The sequence below is a fragment of the Xylona heveae genome (assembly GCF_001619985.1).
Source record: "Xylona heveae TC161 unplaced genomic scaffold L228scaffold_10, whole genome shotgun sequence".
Classification (NCBI taxonomy): domain Eukaryota; kingdom Fungi; phylum Ascomycota; class Xylonomycetes; order Xylonales; family Xylonaceae; genus Xylona; species Xylona heveae.
The window spans coordinates 444799-461833 of NW_017264202.1; the positions used below are offsets into that span (position 1 = coordinate 444799).

Consider the following 17035-nt stretch of genomic DNA (forward strand, 5'->3'; position numbering starts at 1 on the left):
ATATTAGTGGTTGTTAATTTTTATAGCTAGTTCTGCCATTCTATGCATGGTTTCTAGCCTGTCTCCTCTGGCTATTTCATCCTTGACTTACTCCTTAAGTCTATTATAGAAGATTGTACTTAATAGTACTTGTCCTTATGGTATGACTAATGCTACTCATGTAAACTCTGCCATGTATAAGGCTGCTAATCCCTTCTGCTACATTGTCTAAAGCTTTTATTCTACTACTTATACTTTATTAATCTTGCCATAGACTTCCTTAATGTATTGTTTAAATTTGTCATAGTGGCTAAAGATGAGTGTAGTCTTTGCTTCCATTTGATCATTTGGTCCATTCCTCATGTAGTCATCCATGTATAGTTAGAACCACTCTAGGGCTTCTTCCTTTATGTACATTCCTACTACTAAGATTTTGTTTAATTTGCCTAGAAAGGTTGTTATATTGAACCCTAGGTATAGCTTCATAGTAATAAGTCATGCTTTAAGCATCCCTCTCTTTCCATCAAATTTGTCTAGTATTACTACTTTGATGTTGGCCTGTCAATGCTATGTTGTCAATTGAGCTTAAAGTCCTATGATCTACTCCCTAAGTGTTGTAACTACTACTGTGGTTGTCCTGGTAGTAGTTGTTCTTGAATTACTAGACATAGTGAAATGCCTTTACTTGTATTACCTTCATCCTAACATTGAGTAGTTCTTTTGTTATAGTGACACCTATGGATAGGCATCAGGTTGTATCTTTCTAGATAGTTTCCTGTTAGTACATTAAGGGTTCTTACCTAGTAATATAGTGTCCTACAATATTATTTAGTAATAGGAGCAATATAAGATGAAATAATAATTTAGGTTAGGTAGATAAAGTAAACAATAAGATATTGTTGTTATACTAGTATCTAAATACTAATAACTAATTACTATAAAGTAGTAATGCTAAAGTAATAACATCAAGAACTACACAGAATAATTCTAGCTACATAAGAAAATCATCCTCCTTATATAGACAATCTGTTCTGTACTAATTACACCTGATCACCCTGATTACCTTGTAATTACTTGTAATTACTGTAATTACTATTTCTACTACTGTTCTCTACTTTCTTATCTTATCATCATGTAACTCCTTGTCCTATAATATCATATAGTGTACTGTACCTCTGTACTTCATAAGTAGGCCCTGTGCCATCCATTACTAACCCTTGTAACCATTGTTATACATCCTCACTACATATTTAGTATGCTATAGTTACCTTTGTAGTTACCATCATGTCTTGCCTAGGTTACAAATGTGTCCCAGTATTAGTTAAGAAAGTATAGAGGTATGTTTAGTGGCTTGCATAACCATTAGCTTTACTACAATAAGTAAATGTAGCTAGGCAAGCTATGTAGTTCTACTAAAATAGGCCTTACTAAATTAGGAAATGAATCAATACCTAGTAATGGATTTAGTGTTTTATTAAAACACTACAATTCTTTTCTACTACAAAGTATACATTCTATTACAAATTTAAATTAATTACACAGGTTAGTCTTTCTTAGCATCATGTCTACAATGGTAACAAGTATAGTAACTAACACTTAATTAATAGATCTACAAAAATGACTCATGAAAAGAGAACTTCAAGACACTTACTACCTATGAAGTCTTAGGGTCAAAGGGCCAAACTATAATTCTTTTAGAATCACAGACACTAGGTCTGGTTCAGGGATGCAGCTGCCCAAGATAGGTGGCCTTTCAATGTCCTTGAGCTAGTGAAAGAGTCAATGAGTCAGGGAAAAACCAATGGTAAGTCTTACAAGGTAACTACAATGGTAACTAAGACTAACTTGACTAAATGTAAAACAGTAGAAGCATTGTAGAAGATCTAGTTCTATCAAGAGAGTATCAGGCTCATTCTCCCCTGTATAGCTTTTTCCTGTATAGTTCAAGAAATTACAATGAGCTACAATACAGAGCTGTGTTTTTAAAGGGTTGTAATGCTTGCATTGCAGAAGGTAACAAAGGCATATCTTGTAGCATTTTTTGATAGTTTGTACAATTTAAGCATACTTATTAAACATTTGACTAATGCATTTATCAGATGTAACTCTGCTTACAATCCATGCCAAGTAAGTTACATTGTAATTGAAGGATGTACAGTTCTTAAAGCAGCTTATGAAGAATCTTGAAGTAAAAGCAATTGGTATTTAAGGTAGACAAGTTAAAAAAATAACATTTGATATTACATCTCCATTGGGTCTTTCTTTGATCCTGTTAGTAAATGTAATGAAATGCTCTTATCATCTTCTTCATTCCAAAAGACATTATTGAATTCATCAACAAGAAAATTAGCAAATTCATCATTATCATCATTATCATCCTCTTCATTGCTATCAACTTCCTTAGCTTTTAACTAATCATCTATGTCTAATGCATTTTAATTTACTAGTAGATTATCCAACTAGTTTTAGTTAGCAGACTAAGAAATGTAACATGAAGTTACCATTATAGTTACCTTTAGATCCATGTAGGTCTGATTTACAATACTACCATTAAAGATGCTCATTTCATGCTTAGCATTAATAGAGCCAGCCTGTGCTAGGAAGGCACTCCTTGCATATTTGCCAAGCCACTCTTGTCTTTTAATCACTGGGTCAAGATGTTTTCACAATACTGCTTTTAAATCTTACTGTTGCTGGCTGTCAAGTCTGATTGTCTAGTAAAGGTACATGCATTAGTTGAAGTAACTAAACAAAATCATTAGCTTCTCAATCAACTTACAGTTTCACTTCAAAGCTTCATTACTTCTGCCTCTAGATCCATGGCTGCTAGCTTCTCTTCAAGCTCTTTTGACTCCTTCATCTTTCTTGCTACCATTTGGGTGTCTTTAATAAAGTTACCTTTGAAATAAATTAGAATACCTTTAATCTATAATAGTAGTTACTATAGTAGTTACTAAAAGAACCTTTATTGTATTTGTCCTTCATTAGCTTAGCTATGGCTGCCTCAATGTATACCTCCTGAGTTTCTTCATCATTGAGTGTAGTATATTCAAGATCTCTTATAACAATCTTCTTTCTAAGCTTTGAGGTAGCAATACAATTAGCAGTCTATGCCCTGGACAGCTCTAGCTCATTACTACTTAGTGTGTTGACCTGCTCTCTAGCTTGTTGTACATTTATATTCTGTACATAGCTCCCCTTACTTTTCTTTAGTTTAATGGGCTGCTTGTCCTTGTGGCCATGCTTTCTTTTTGGTAGTACAGACATGGTAACTATTTGGTAACTATTAATAAGGAAATTAGATCTAGCAAATATTCTGGTTTTGAACTTACATTTTAATAGATATAACAATAGATATACTATTTTGCTAGAATGTAACAATTAACTTTCTTTATTTACAAGTTTGTCAAGGTTCTTTGTATAGTGTTTGACACTAAGCAACAGTGGCTGTATTAGTGTGTTTTCTAGTTTAATTTTTGAACAAGACAGAAAAGGTTAGTGAATGATAATCTACAGACTAAAGATCTCTTTGTTAATTAATTATTATAAGAGAAGCAGGATGCAAATATTATGATTGCAATTGAGTTCTTACTTCTACTATAAGGTAACTAGTAAGGTAACTAGCAAGGAGCTTACAGAATAGTACAGGAGAAGTAACTTGTCTAACAAGTACCTCTTTTTCAAAATCAGCTATAGATAGCTAGGGAGTGATTTCAACAGGTATATATAAGATAGCAAAATTGATGCCATGCTACTCAGACTCAAAATCAAACCTTTACTAAGCTACCTCCAAGGCAAGAAGACTATTAGTTTAGAACCAAACTATCTATTAGTAGTATGACAATACCATTCCCTATTAGTAACTACAAGGGTAACTACATACTAATGCTTAGCTTTTATAGAGAATGCTTTACATGAGATCTACTACTACTAAAAGTCTATTAGTCTCCTTATACCTTAACTCAGCTTCTAGTATCTTACCCATGAGATAGCTTTAGATGCTACTTAAGTAGGAGTAACACTATGTTTCTAGAGAGCTGCCTTACTGGCTGTCCAAGAAGTAGCAGAAGCATTCCTGGTTTTATATTTTGAGAGTATGCTATATGCTTTCAAGTTTCTATATATGTGTTCTGTTTACTAATTACATGAACAGATGTACAGCTACTTACCTTTTATACAAAAAGGATTACTTTATAGATAAAAGACCTGGTTTTGTTGAGAAATTTCATGAAGAATTTAGATATATAGATTAAATAGATTAAGGGCCTCTAGTAATTGAGATTTACAGTTCATTTAAATACTAGTATTTTTTTGGGGTAGGTTTTTGTAATTTTTATCTCTTATTTAATTATCAAGTATTTTATTTATCTTTATTTAATAGAAATAAAATATGGAACTAACATACCTTATATTCAGCTACAATACAAGTTATATCTATAATTAAATATCTTTCTACTTAAATACTATTTAAATAAACAGAATAATTTACTCTACTGTTATAACAAGCACTATAAGTTCAAAATATTACATGACTTTTCATTTTGGAGAAATATAAATATAGAACATGTAACTTTTAAAAAACATAGGGTTATCAAGATGGTAACTATACTGGTAACTACTCAGAGTTGGAGGAGTTATAGCTCAACCCTGAATCCAGGATAGGTTCAGGACTAGTACTACCATGAACACCTCTTCTAATATCTACATCTGAGCTGCCAGGACTGTTAGTATCAATCCATTGCATGTCAATTGAGGGTTTTAACATAGAGGACTCAGTCAAGTAAATAATCTCTATATTATCCATGACTATCTAATGTCCTTCTATTTCTAGCAGCCACTTTGAGAAAGTTGCTAATGGTTTAGCAAGCTAAATGTACTCCTTTATTTGCTTACAAATGTACCTTTAGCAGTCATGTTTAATTGCTTCCAAGAAATTAGCTATTTTAGTCTAAGTATAGCAGGATTTTTAGCAAGACCATTCTTTCTAACACAGTATAGTTACCAGGATAGTTACTATAACTAGCTTGCTCCATCTAGGTTAGATTTGCTTTACTATATTTCCTTTACTTTTGATAGATCCTTATACTCTCTTGTTAGTGTAGCTCTAGTTTATGATAGAAAATACAAATGGTAGCTCCTTACAAGCAAGTAATTTTTTAGATTTTTTCCACTACTATCATTTTGCTCAGAATTACTTTCATTGAACCTGGTATACTACTACTCTTTCTAAATCTTGTATACAGACAGATTTTGCCTTTAATCTTGCCTTGATGATTGCATTCAGTCATCTGTATTTGACTACTTTCATTAGTCATTTTCTTAGACAGGCTTTTTGTCTTTTCTTACCTTCTTTAGTACTCTCTTGTTACTTGTTATTGCTTTCATCATTTTCTGGCTTGTTTTCTGCCACTCTAGTATGCTACAATGCTTTCTTTGTTACTTTAACTTTTCCTACATTGTATAAGCTTTATATCTAATAATAAAGTTACCATTATAGTTACTAATCTTCTGACCTGTTTTTTACTTTGAAGTCCTTAACTTTCCTCCCTATCTACTTTATCTTGTAATGCTTTGCTTTCCTAAGCAATGTAAGTAACTCTCTCTAAATACATTAGAACTTTGAAAAGCTTACTTGTGTATTTAGGAGCCATGATGGGCTGACTATTTCATATATATTGTTTGCTAATGATAATAATACCTTTGCATAAGCTACAGCTGAGCCTGTAGATACCTAAGTCATCATTGCTATAATAACAAAGAGTAGTAGTAAATGTAGAAAGCAGAGATTACTACTCAACCTAACAACAAAAGCAACAAACAAAGCATTATCACTACCATTACCAAGAATCCAAGATACAAATAGCCTGCCTTTGAACAATTACAATTTGTAGCAATATGCCTAGAAAGCATGGTCATCCTGAAAGCAAGTTTTGTTCTATATCTAACATTGCTTGCATCTAACATCATTCTAGTTATAACTCATGAAGGTCTAAAGGCTAGCACTCCTACATTCTATATGTATCTGCATATCTAATTCTCTATTACATGTTTTACTAACTATCTTGGTAACTATCTACAGAGTTAGACAATCTCAAACAGTTACAAATTATCAAAAGTTAAATCAATACTTTGAAAGGCTTAAAGGGCAGCAATCCTACATCCTATATGTATCTATATGTCTTATACTTTGTTATGTGTTATCACTTAGTAACTGTCTTAGTAACTATAGAAGCAGACAATTTAGAAAGTATGCAAGTTTTGCTACATACTCTAGAAGATACAAGAATGTCTACCCTACAGGGTAAGTCAAAGAATGCAATACTCCTTGTTTATGTATATACTAACTAATCTATAGTAAAGACATTAGCTGGTCTTGGTCTATCATGGACTGACTTGGAGATCTATCAAATGGATTTTCTTCTACTTGTAGAGGAGTACTTGTCACTGGCTGGCCTGGAATACAAGCTTTTAGCAAAGAGTACAATCATCTTGCAAGCCACCTGTAAACAATTTCTAATTGCTTTTTTTCAAAGTATGTAATATGATCTTTATGTATTTAGCAATAATCTAACATTAGTAGATTGTAACAAGTATATTGTCAGCTATAATAGATATTGTGTCCTTTGACAAAAAAACTTTAACAATATGAGAACCTTGTCTTTCAAGAAAGACAATTAGATAGATATCATAATTCTAGATTACCATTTACCATTGGTCCATTATAGTTACCATTATAGTTACCTGTTGCTTCAAGAGTATTGATTGATAAATGCATCCTAAAAATGGTAACTAACATGGTAACTATGACCATCTTTTGTAGTTACTTTTTTCTAATACAAAAACTTCATAATTTCTTGCTATAACCTTCTTCTATATATTGTTTTGTACTTTTAATCTCATGATAAAAAGCTAAAATCAAAACTTAAAGCTTCTTGAATTTTGATGATGGCATTTCATTCCTTTCTAAACAAAAGGTTATGGAGTAGTCTAAGTAGACATTTTATGCATGATATACATTTATATCAGATTTATGCATAGATGGGTTTAGTCAAAAAAACCACCCATGCCTAGTCTAGAGGTTGGTCTTTACCTCAAAGACCAACCTAGACCAAAGACCAGCTTGGTATAGAAATTTTGAGCAAAGACTAACCTAGACCAGACCAATGGACACCCTAATCACATCCTAAACACATGCCCTTTGCTTTAATATGTCCTTATGGTTCATTTCAGCCACAATGACAGTAATTACAAAGGCCCAGTTTCTAAGTTTCCAACATGAGCAATGTACAACAAAGGGAGATGATTTAGAAACTCACCAGCAACAAGTCTACTCCTGCCAGAACATCTACCTCCCAGGCAGCATAACCTGTTCTGCAAGGTTTTTTACCATCAGGCCAAGGGATCCTATCAGGTGCCTCACGTGATGGAATCTTACAGAGGTCAACAATTTTTGCACCATCCAGGTAAACAGCAAAAGCCAAGTGCCTGTAGGTGAGTGCTTGCATTTCAAGAGTAGTCTGCTTGCCCTTGGCAGTGCCTGGTACCACCATATTGTTCAAGGTAACATTGAAGTTGTTCCAACCCTTCCACACCACTGTAGCAGAGAGTGAGCTGCTGACATCTTCTTCATCACTAGCACTACTAGAAGGAAACTTGAGATAAAAGTGTTCCTTGATGTTAAAGAACTGCCTCCAGAGTTTGAACAGCAAAGTGCCATTATTGGGGTCAATGAAATTGTAGTGCTTGCTGTTGCTAAAATGTTTCCTGTTGACATGGAAAAGAACACTTGAGTTGGCATGAAAACAGGTAAAATCTTTCCACATGTTGTGTTGTTTAATGATAATCATAGTAGGTGATGTGGTGATGTACTCGGGGCATATTGCAACTGGTTTGGCACGGCTCTCCAATGGCTTGTTTTCTGCTTGTTTCGCAGGCATATTGTGCAAGAATAAGGTGCATGTACTTTTCAGTAGTGAAAAAATGGAGGAGGCCTGACTTAAAAAAAGGGAGAAAGGATTGATAGTTAAATAATGAGATGACCTCGGACCGTCATGGGGAACTTGAGTCTTGACAGGAGACGCTACGCGACCGTGGACCCTCTTGGCCAAAGCCAAATGCTCCGAGCTGTCTGGTCTGTGCAAGGGTTTGAATGCTAAACAATAACCAAGTGGATCTCCATTCACCGAGGCAGACCCGTTCTTATTACTGGCACTGGCCATATCCACAAGCCTCCTGGCAGCTGATTTCTCTCAGCACTCTCGCTTTCAAGCTTGGCAGCGTCATCGTCAACTTCTCTCCTCAGGGCAGCCCTTGGTAAGTCAAGTGTCCCCAAGGAGTATCCTTCCACCCGGTGACATGGCCAGCCCCGACATTATGCCAATGTCCGTTCAACGCTAGAGAAACTCTGAGTCGTCTGGCCAATAATTAAGGTCCATTTTACGATGACGATGACGTCGTGCAAGGGCAAGGAACGTCTTTTAAAAGATGACCCTCAAGGGCAGGTCGCAGTGAAGTGAAGTAGCATACGGAGGTAAACGCCCAACTCCCTCCTTTATACATACAGGCACCTTTAGTTAAAAATTCAAGGTCTGTGGACCTTTGTACGAAGTAACTTACAGTGTTTAATAATGTCTGTCATGTCATGCATTATCACAATGTACCAAAAGGACTGCGCACAATCATGTTCGTCTTGTCTTGAACACTTGGACACTTGGACTCTTGGCAATTTCAGCAATTCTGGACATGGCTGCATATGCTTTTCCTCCTATCCCGCCCTTCGCGGCAAATAGCGGCAGGCAGCCGGGGGGAAGGGACCGCAACCGCCCGGTCTCCACTGCTCCCTCCCGCTAAACACACGACCCACTGGTTCGTGCGGCGTGCACTCGGTAGTAGGCTTTGCTCATTTTCTGGTCCTGTTCCTCGTCCTGGTCCTCGTCCCCTCCGCTCCACATTAATTGTGCACTACAATACTTTTTATAAAATAGTATGATTGGCCCCCTTTTGACTTTTTGACGGTTCTTAATTACCTCTGCCAGTCTTAATTACCTTTACCAATTTCAATTACTTCGGACAGTTGTAATTACAGTGTACGGAGGTATGGAGGTACGGAGTATTCTCGGAGAAGTAACAACTCTGGCGTGTGGCAGGGGTCTTGACTTCTGGATCAACACAGTGTACCGTAGCACTTTGAAGAGAGTACCAACTTCCCAAGTTTGTCTTTCCGTGCTCTAACTTCAAATATTAACCATGTCTATTACTGAGACGGGAGGTCTTAATGGTCCAAAGGTGTTGCACGTTGCAATCATTTTTTTTTTTCTTCATTTTATTTTATTTTTATTTATTTGTTTGTTTGTACTTTTCAGAAACACATTCCTATCCTTGAATATAGTTGTTTGTTGGTAATACTAGATATTAAATAATCCCAATTCTTACTGCTGGAGTATTAACTTGTTAAGTTCTAAAAAGTCTAAAAAAAAAAAAAAACTATCTGCTATCTACAAACAGTAGACTTCTAGCAGATGGCTATCTTTTATAGTTTACTACATTGTTATACAGAAACAGTAAACCTTGTACTGTATATATATATATTCTATGTCTTTACTGTACTAGACTCTAGTATACTATATACTATATACATAATACATAATACAAAAGTCTATTACTTATAATTTGTAAACTCGTGGACCATAGCACACTAGTATTGAAATAAAGCTTTTACGTCTGGGTTGCTTGATTTAATCAAATTTTATTTTGAACAGGCCAACAGTACTATGCTCAGTAGCTGTTCTACCTTCAAAGCCTTGGCTGAATTCTAGTCTCTTTACCGTATAATATCTAAGGTAGGTTCAATAGTTGAAGTACTCGCTAAGAAATCACCGAGCCAGGCATTAGCTGCTTCTAACAGTGGAATTCGTTACTTGTGTATTTTATCTTTTTAACCCGAGTCCCCGACACCATGACTACGGTCCATGGTCCATGGTCCATGTATTACCTGATTCGCCGAGCCATTGAGTTGTTGAGTTGTTGAGTTGTTGATGTAAGGGCCGAGGAAGAAGAGGAGCAGGTTTTAGATAACTCAAGTTGTATATAGTATACTACTAAATTAATAAATTACTTGTATAGTTTATAAGTAAAGTAGAATGAGAACGAGCCAGATTATTTTTACTGTTCTATAATAAAAGTATTGGATCATTGATGTTATAGATGTTTTCCTTCATCTATATTTACTCTGTACACCCTGCCGTTCAAGGTCGGATCGGCTCGGATTTATATACAGAATATAGGAATATTGATTATTGCAACTAAAGTACGAGCGAGTCACGAGAACTCTCAATTCTCTGTTCACCTTGATTCTAGAATTCTAGTGAGAACTGAGCATGTAGTATAGTTCCGGGATATTCAATACTTCCAGGTTTGAGGCTTGGCTTGTTCCATATCAGCGACTCTGCGATTTAGCATTGCTGGTCATTCTACATGTCCTCAACATTGTACTTCTTACATTTACGGTTTACCCATTTCATACTGTCATGCCGTCATGCTGTCACACATGGAGCTATCTACACGCAGTACACTACATAATGCTTTTGCATTAATAAAAAGAAGACCCTAAATTATTTCTTATACAAGCTTTAATCTTAATGGCTGGCTAATTTATTAGATGGCTAGCAAGTTTATTTCAGGAAAATATGCCCTAGTGTACCGAAATTGTAGAGTTCTGGTCTATATTGGGAAGTGCTTTAACCATTTATAATGGCGAGCCGCGCGTTATCCTTTTTTAACGCACCTGTTTTGTTAATCCGCGATGGGCAAAGTAATGGCAGACTGTAGACCTGTTTTATTAATATTCATGATAGGTGTACGGTGTACTGTGTGTTCCTACTAAACTGAAGAAAAGATATGGTCCCATGGATGCTTGTAGACAGTAGACCTGCTTTAGTCAATCTCCAAGGACCAAGTTCGATGCCTTTCACTCAGACTAAAACTAAAGTAGAGATGGACGCTGGCTCTGGCAAAGTATGTAGAACTAAGAATATAAGATCCGAGAAAAGCTTTAAATTTTAATCTAGGTCTAAAGAATGACTTGGTTTAGATAAATTAAATCAACAACCCGGAGTTCACAAATCCATAAATCAACCAGTCTACAAGTCGAACTATGAAAACAGACTAACAGTAAACATGATAACAGATATAACTAAACTACTCAATGAAAAATCACTCACTCAGAGTCATAGTCTCATGGACAATATAAACTACTTTCCTTGAGTCTTGGCATACCCTGCTCTCAACTACACGTCGCTGTCTGGGAAAGATGCGTTCGAAGGGCACGCCGCACTATTGATGCTATTAGAGTTTTACCCAAGATTTCTATCAAACTTCACGGATTGCGCATTGAAGATATGGACAGCCTGATTGAAAGTTAGATCAGATTGAGTTGGTACAGTACACAGAGTACTACCAAGGTATGCAGCCCGCAGGAACATGGACAGCGCCTAGATTGTTAATTGTTAAGGAAATTTTAGTCGATATAGGAATCATTCGATATGAAAATCATGATTCATGGGAATCATTATGGTTGGCGGGTTATGGTCAGAGCTACGGTTAATCAATAAATGATAGCTCTACAATGCTTATACAGCTGCAATAGGGCTCCCCATCCCCCCTTTAGGGGCCTCGGGGTTTTCAGGGGGATGCTAAAAGCCCTTTGTTGAAATTTCATTACTCGAATTAGGTATACAAAGGTACTGCTGTTTTTTGAGGTTGTGACACATCCTATGCTGTAGACTCCTCAAACGCCTTTTACTCGTCCAGCCTGAGTCGAGGAGTCTGTTTTAGCGTAGCTTCGTAGCCGCGTGTCTTGGAGCCCTCGGAGTCTAGTTTGTTAGGCGCCAGGGCGCGTTGCCTGCAGATCCCGCTTGCAGAACCATACCTACCTACCTAAAGCACATCACGCCATTATTTCCATGGAACATGTATCATTGTCGCGTGATTGATCGGCTGGTTCTTATCATGACTCAGGATTGTGTTCACGTACTATTGTGAACATCTATGAACATGAGAATTTCCGAAGTGTTATTGCAGAAGATTTAATAAAATTTCGTTGGATTCATTAGGGTATATCGTCTAGTCTAAATGCGTAGAGAATTGAAATGAGTCTATATCTAAGGAACCAGTGATGCCAAGTCTATTCTGTCTATACCGATATGCATCGCTGAAAGAAAAGCGAAAGGAATCTAAAAAGGGCGCGTCTAATGGTATTGTGCGCCATGGGAAAAGTCGATGCAGATAGAGGAAACGCAAAATTGGAAGATGAAGAGGGGGAAGGGGTAAATGGAATGAAATGCAAAAGACGGAAAACGCAAAAAAAAGAAAAGAGGACAAATTTTGATTTTGCATGAGGTCAATGCCAGATTGACCAACCTTGTAACTCCATCCCAAATGCTTTTGACTCTAATGGTTGCGATTTTCCGTGACTAGGTCATCCTCCAAATGATGTCGTTGTAATGTAGTTTTTTTGCACAATATGCAATCATTCCTCTAGAGAAGATCACCCTTGAGCAAGGCCCAGGTATGGCAGGTTCCGACAAATAGCCACATGGCGACTTGAATGACGGTAAGGACGCTGCCTACCCAGAGAATTGCTGGGCTGCCGAGACCGTGGCCGATTTGGATGGTGGCAATGATGAAGCCGGTGTTGGGGAAGACGAAGCTCCACCAGCTGAGCTGAAAGCTCATTTCGCGGACCTTTGACAGGACGGCGACGGCACCGAGACAGATGAACCAAAAGGATACCGACCAGAGGAAGACGCCTGTAAAGACGGCCATGATCTTGAGTACGTCGGCAGTCAACACAGAGGTCGTACCCGCGACGTAGTGGTCTGGCATCACGATTTTGGCGGCATCAGCCATGCCAATGAGTGCGAGGGCTGTGAAAGATGGTGGACCGACGGCAATGAACATGGCCGGCCGAACGCTTGGCGGAGGTAAACCGTAGAGGAAGAGGCGGCCCATCCAGTTGGCATATCCAAAGACAGCAACCAGCATACCAAGGCCCTGAAACGTGACACCACAGATGATGATTGGAATAGCTTGCTTGGGTGGCTGCCCTGCGGCAATGGCAGAGGCAATGGTACCTGCAATCATGGCCGGAAAGATGGGCAGCAGCCACGCCGGAGTCATGTTCTGCATGGTTAACGGTTTGCCGGTAAAGAGGATTTGATACTGAACAATGGCCAGTAAAAATGTGCAAGCAGCATAGATCCAAAAGAGTATTCGTACAACCACCACCAGCCAGTAACCCGTGTGCGGGACACCATAATGCTGCATACAGCTGATGATGGTCGACAAGGAAAGACCAAAAGTGCTGACGAACAGAGACTCATGTGGGGAGGTAAACGACCGAATGAAACTGCCCTTGCAGAGAATGAAACGGCACATCATGGTCGTGCAGAGAGCAGAGAAGAGGACCAAGTCGAAAATGTAAACAATGACGCCGATAGTATTGAGTCCGCGGAATTGATGAGGTGTTACGCCTAGGAGTAAAGCAACTCCACCTGTACCCATGGTGCTGGTAAACCAGGCCCAGGTAAACTTCTCCAGGCGTTGGCGTAAAGAAACCTTCTTCTGGACGTCATTTTCAGATGAGCTATCCTCAAAGTCCTTTTCTGGGTCTTGGTTATTTGACGTCATGATAGCCATGTCGTTGGCGATTGAGTGTCTGTCGGAAGAGACTGTGTCTTGATTCGTTCAATAATATATTGGAATAGAAATTTCAATCGCCTTTCCATCAATGCATTATATGTATCAGTCAAATATCGTGCTTTTTAGAACTTTTTTTTGCTTGTCGTGGCTGAAGTGAAGTCAATCCACACCACAAAGGGGGGGCCGTCCACGAGACATATATGGACCGGGCCGTCCGATATCATCAGACCTTGTCGCCATGCTGTAATTCGATTTTTTTCGAATCGATCGATTCCCTGCCGAGTCAGAATGGACAATAAACGAGCTGCCCCTGCATGGTTCCTGGCGCCCCTGTCGGTGCGTTCCAGCTTCACGTTTTTTTTGTCGGGTTCTTCCCGAATCATTGAAAATAGCAGTCCTGGTCCGGATTATCTTCGTGGACGAATGATGGCACCGGAAAGCAGCCGAGATCTGCCCACCAACACGGAATCAAGTCACTTTGCAGTCACCTTACCCTTGACCCGCCTTGCCAGTCACAGTTACTCTTCTGAGCCGTCAGTCCCGACTCGGAACCTGTACCGCTGGCACCAGGTGGCCCAGGTGGCACCGTCGCTGCGCCGTTTTTGCGACCGTGCCGAGTTTTGTCCACTGCTACACTGCATCCTCCTCCTGTTCCGTCATCGTGTAGCGCATAGCAGCTGCATCGCATCACAGTGCTCATGACAAACATTTCAAATGCGCAGCGGATCATCCTCTGCTTATTCTGTTGATCGGGCTGTCGCGCGGATATTCCTTTCTCCTCAGCCAATAGCCCATGGAACTATAGCCTGGCACCCTATCCCAAGGATATTGTGCCATCCTGCCTTTGTCTGACATACTATGTTCACAACCAAGCTATCCTACTTCGCCTGGTAGCTTTCCTTCTCACTATCGCGCTGGTTATCGCAAACGACCCTAGCTTCCCAGCATACCCTTGTCTCTTTATTCATGCCACTCACCCTTTAAGTCCAACGGCACAGCAGATAGCCAACTATACCCAGTCCCGACAGGACTGTTTCTGACCATCTGTCGATATGAACATGGGCGAGCCTGCAACAGCTGAACAGCTCGAGCATCATCCCAGCCGTCATGTTCACTATCATTCTACGAGCACGTCAAATTCTCTCGTTTCTCAACCTGTTCTGGTCCGTACCTACTCTGGCAGTTCTTCTCGTCCTCCATCACAGCCCCGCTCTCCAGCCCGACCACATTTCCACCATGAGCGGAGAGAAGATGCCAAGCTGCCGGCGCTGAATCAGTTTGAGTTTGATCAGATCTTGGCTGCTGTTCAAAATGATGTTGGAAAATCTCTCGAGGCTATTGCCGCAATCTGGGCCTCAAACAAGATGAGCTTGGCAAGTGAATACGCGGCCCACCTTCCACCACAGGGCGACGTAGGCCGCCTTGGCCATGGCCTCCATTCAGCACGCCACGGCAACGGCCCGGACACTACCTTGACTGCCGTCTCAGAAGCTTCATCAAGCACCGAGAGACTTGCTTCTTCAGCACCTGGTGCAGTTCTGCCAAACCATGAAGATGAATACCACAGCAAACTGCCTGCGAACCATGAGAACGGCAGAGACTCAAAGCGACATTTACTTCGCAATGATATCACTGGAACGGCGCAACGATCACAGAACAATTCTCTGGACTCTGATGGATCGCACTCTGACCTTCTGAAGGACATTCCTGGGGGAAATCCACGGTTCCGTTCGACGCTCGATACGAACCCGCTGCAACGAGTAGTTTCGCCGGCGAAACCGATATTTGCCAATGAGAATAGCCGCTCTCGAAACCCTGAAGGGCCGTCGGCCACTGTACAGCATCTGGCATTGGGCTCTGGGCGGTTTGGATTGGTATCACCTTCGTCACTCCGGAGTGGGTCCGGCTCAAACCGTCTGGATACTCCTCGCCTACCCCAGTCAGCGGGTGCTCCAGCCCAAGTCTCGCTGGCGAACGTTGATTGCGTCGTCTCGTCGTCCATTTCTCAACGCCCAGGGACAGCAGTTGATGATAGTGATCTTAATTCAATGCCGCTTGTCCTCGAAAGCACAACGACACTGCCAGCTGACCTTGGCGTATCAGAGAGGTCCTCAATAACTGGGATTAATTCAACAGGTAACATTCCATCATCTTTGCCGTTACTCATGGGTTCGACCCACAGTCGCCGCCCCTCTGCCTTAGAGTCCATGGTGTCTTGGATTTACTCGTGCACGGGCCACACTCCTCCCGAGTCTTCCCGAGATCCACCGCTCACTGGCCGTGAAGCTATAGAGCATTCATTGAGACAGCTCCTCTCCACGGCGTCAACAAAGGCCTCGCAGCATTGAAATTGGTCCATGCTTCATCGACACAGGGATCTTTTGCCTCTTCCTTGCATGCGTCTGATTTCGCGGATGATCGGTAAATGCTCTTATCTGGAATCTTTCAACCGAAGTAAAGATTGATTAATTTCTCTGATCCCCTTTGGCTCGCGGGGCTCGAAGCCCGTGATGACCAACCTCTTCTATTGATACGATTCATGAAATCTCCTCATCCCCTGTCTGGAGCGACTGCGTATACTGCCAAGCCGGGCTGGCGGCGCCTTTTTTTTTTTGTCTGGCTAACCATCCATTATTCTCTTGGGGTACCCTTTTTTTTTTGCTTATTTCGATCACTTGAACTCCCTACTCATTCAACCTGGGCTTTTCAGCCAAGGCGGGAAGTGGCCGCCAAGAGAGCGCAATTGAGCTCCAACTTGGCTCAATGTCTTGTTGAAATAGAGTCTGCAGAATAAGTGCCAACTTATTTCGTCAAGGGCAGCAATGCTCTGCATGGGAGTTGCGACCTGGCAATATCCTAAACAATTCCGTTGTTCCCAGAAAGCTGTGGCTCATTTGGAAGAATCTTCTTCTTCATCGTGAAGCCTGCTCCCATGTTGGCAATTACCTGACCCGGCTCAACCCTTTTCAGGCACCGTCCGCTAAACGGCCTGAAATATCAGCGTATATTTTCCATGGCGCTACCAGACATCGGTCAACGGCTTTCAACAAACTGCTCAATCTCAATGCGCTCTCCGGCAAAAAATGAAATTGGTCCTCACCCTTGCTGATAACGATTAATGATTCCACCATTTCGGAAACGATCCAACGACTACGTAACGAACTTATGACCTTCTGCTACCCAACACAGCGTCTGCACATTTGTTCATACTCCTTATTGCTTGGTAATCTTTTCGAGAATACGTGTTAGGACTATGGACCTTGGTCCTTATTTTCGGATAGCTTGTCAATTTCTTCCATAGTATAGTCAAGTAGAGCTGTAGAATAGTCAGCACATATCTTTCTATTCAGCCGTACCA

At 40.1% G+C, this 17035-nt stretch overlaps 4 protein-coding genes across 4 annotated transcripts; 1 reads left to right on the plus strand and 3 right to left on the minus strand.

Annotated features, from left to right (window-relative positions):
• Positions 1-2398: 2398 nt before the first annotated feature.
• L228DRAFT_240826 (hypothetical protein) lies at positions 2399-5630 on the minus strand (the record flags this gene model as incomplete). Its single annotated transcript, XM_018331281.1, has 19 exons — positions 2399-2404; positions 2493-2616; positions 2668-2693; positions 2783-2877; positions 2943-3005; positions 3183-3262; positions 3312-3346; positions 3379-3426; positions 3572-3576; positions 3616-3654; positions 3863-3872; positions 3961-3980; positions 4026-4028; positions 4149-4168; positions 4385-4395; positions 4873-4917; positions 5326-5398; positions 5435-5444; positions 5612-5630. The coding sequence occupies 19 exons, from the start codon at positions 5628-5630 to the stop codon at positions 2399-2401; spliced, it is 732 nt and encodes a 243-aa protein (XP_018185841.1).
• A 1653-nt stretch (positions 5631-7283) lies between these two features.
• On the minus strand, positions 7284-7916 carry L228DRAFT_270374 (hypothetical protein; the record flags this gene model as incomplete). Its single annotated transcript, XM_018335401.1, has 1 exon — positions 7284-7916. The coding sequence occupies one exon, from the start codon at positions 7914-7916 to the stop codon at positions 7284-7286; it is 633 nt and encodes a 210-aa protein (XP_018185842.1).
• A 4152-nt stretch (positions 7917-12068) lies between these two features.
• L228DRAFT_249959 (hypothetical protein) lies at positions 12069-13968 on the minus strand. The gene has a single exon (XM_018333205.1). It carries the CDS (start codon positions 13672-13674, stop codon positions 12514-12516), a length of 1161 nt encoding a protein of 386 aa, XP_018185843.1. The 5' UTR covers positions 13675-13968; the 3' UTR covers positions 12069-12513.
• A 600-nt stretch (positions 13969-14568) lies between these two features.
• L228DRAFT_25522 (hypothetical protein) lies at positions 14569-16121 on the plus strand. Its single transcript, XM_018333875.1, has 2 exons — positions 14569-15813; positions 15964-16121. Exons 1-2 carry the CDS (start codon positions 14730-14732, stop codon positions 16023-16025), a joined length of 1146 nt encoding a protein of 381 aa, XP_018185844.1. The 5' UTR covers positions 14569-14729; the 3' UTR covers positions 16026-16121.
• Positions 16122-17035: the final 914 nt, after the last annotated feature.

What these genes read in the sequence shown, in the direction of transcription:
- L228DRAFT_25522 (XM_018333875.1), top strand. Translation starts at nt 14,730, where the DNA reads ATGAACATGGGCGAGCCTGCAACAGCTGAACAGCTCGAGCATCATCCC. An exon ending in AACTGGGATTAATTCAACAG is followed by an intron (nt 15,814 to 15,963) that starts GTAACATTCCAT and finishes CTGGCCGTGAAG; the next exon opens with CTATAGAGCATTCATTGAGA.
- L228DRAFT_249959 (XM_018333205.1), bottom strand. Translation starts at nt 13,674, where the DNA reads ATGGCTATCATGACGTCAAATAACCAAGACCCAGAAAAGGACTTTGAG.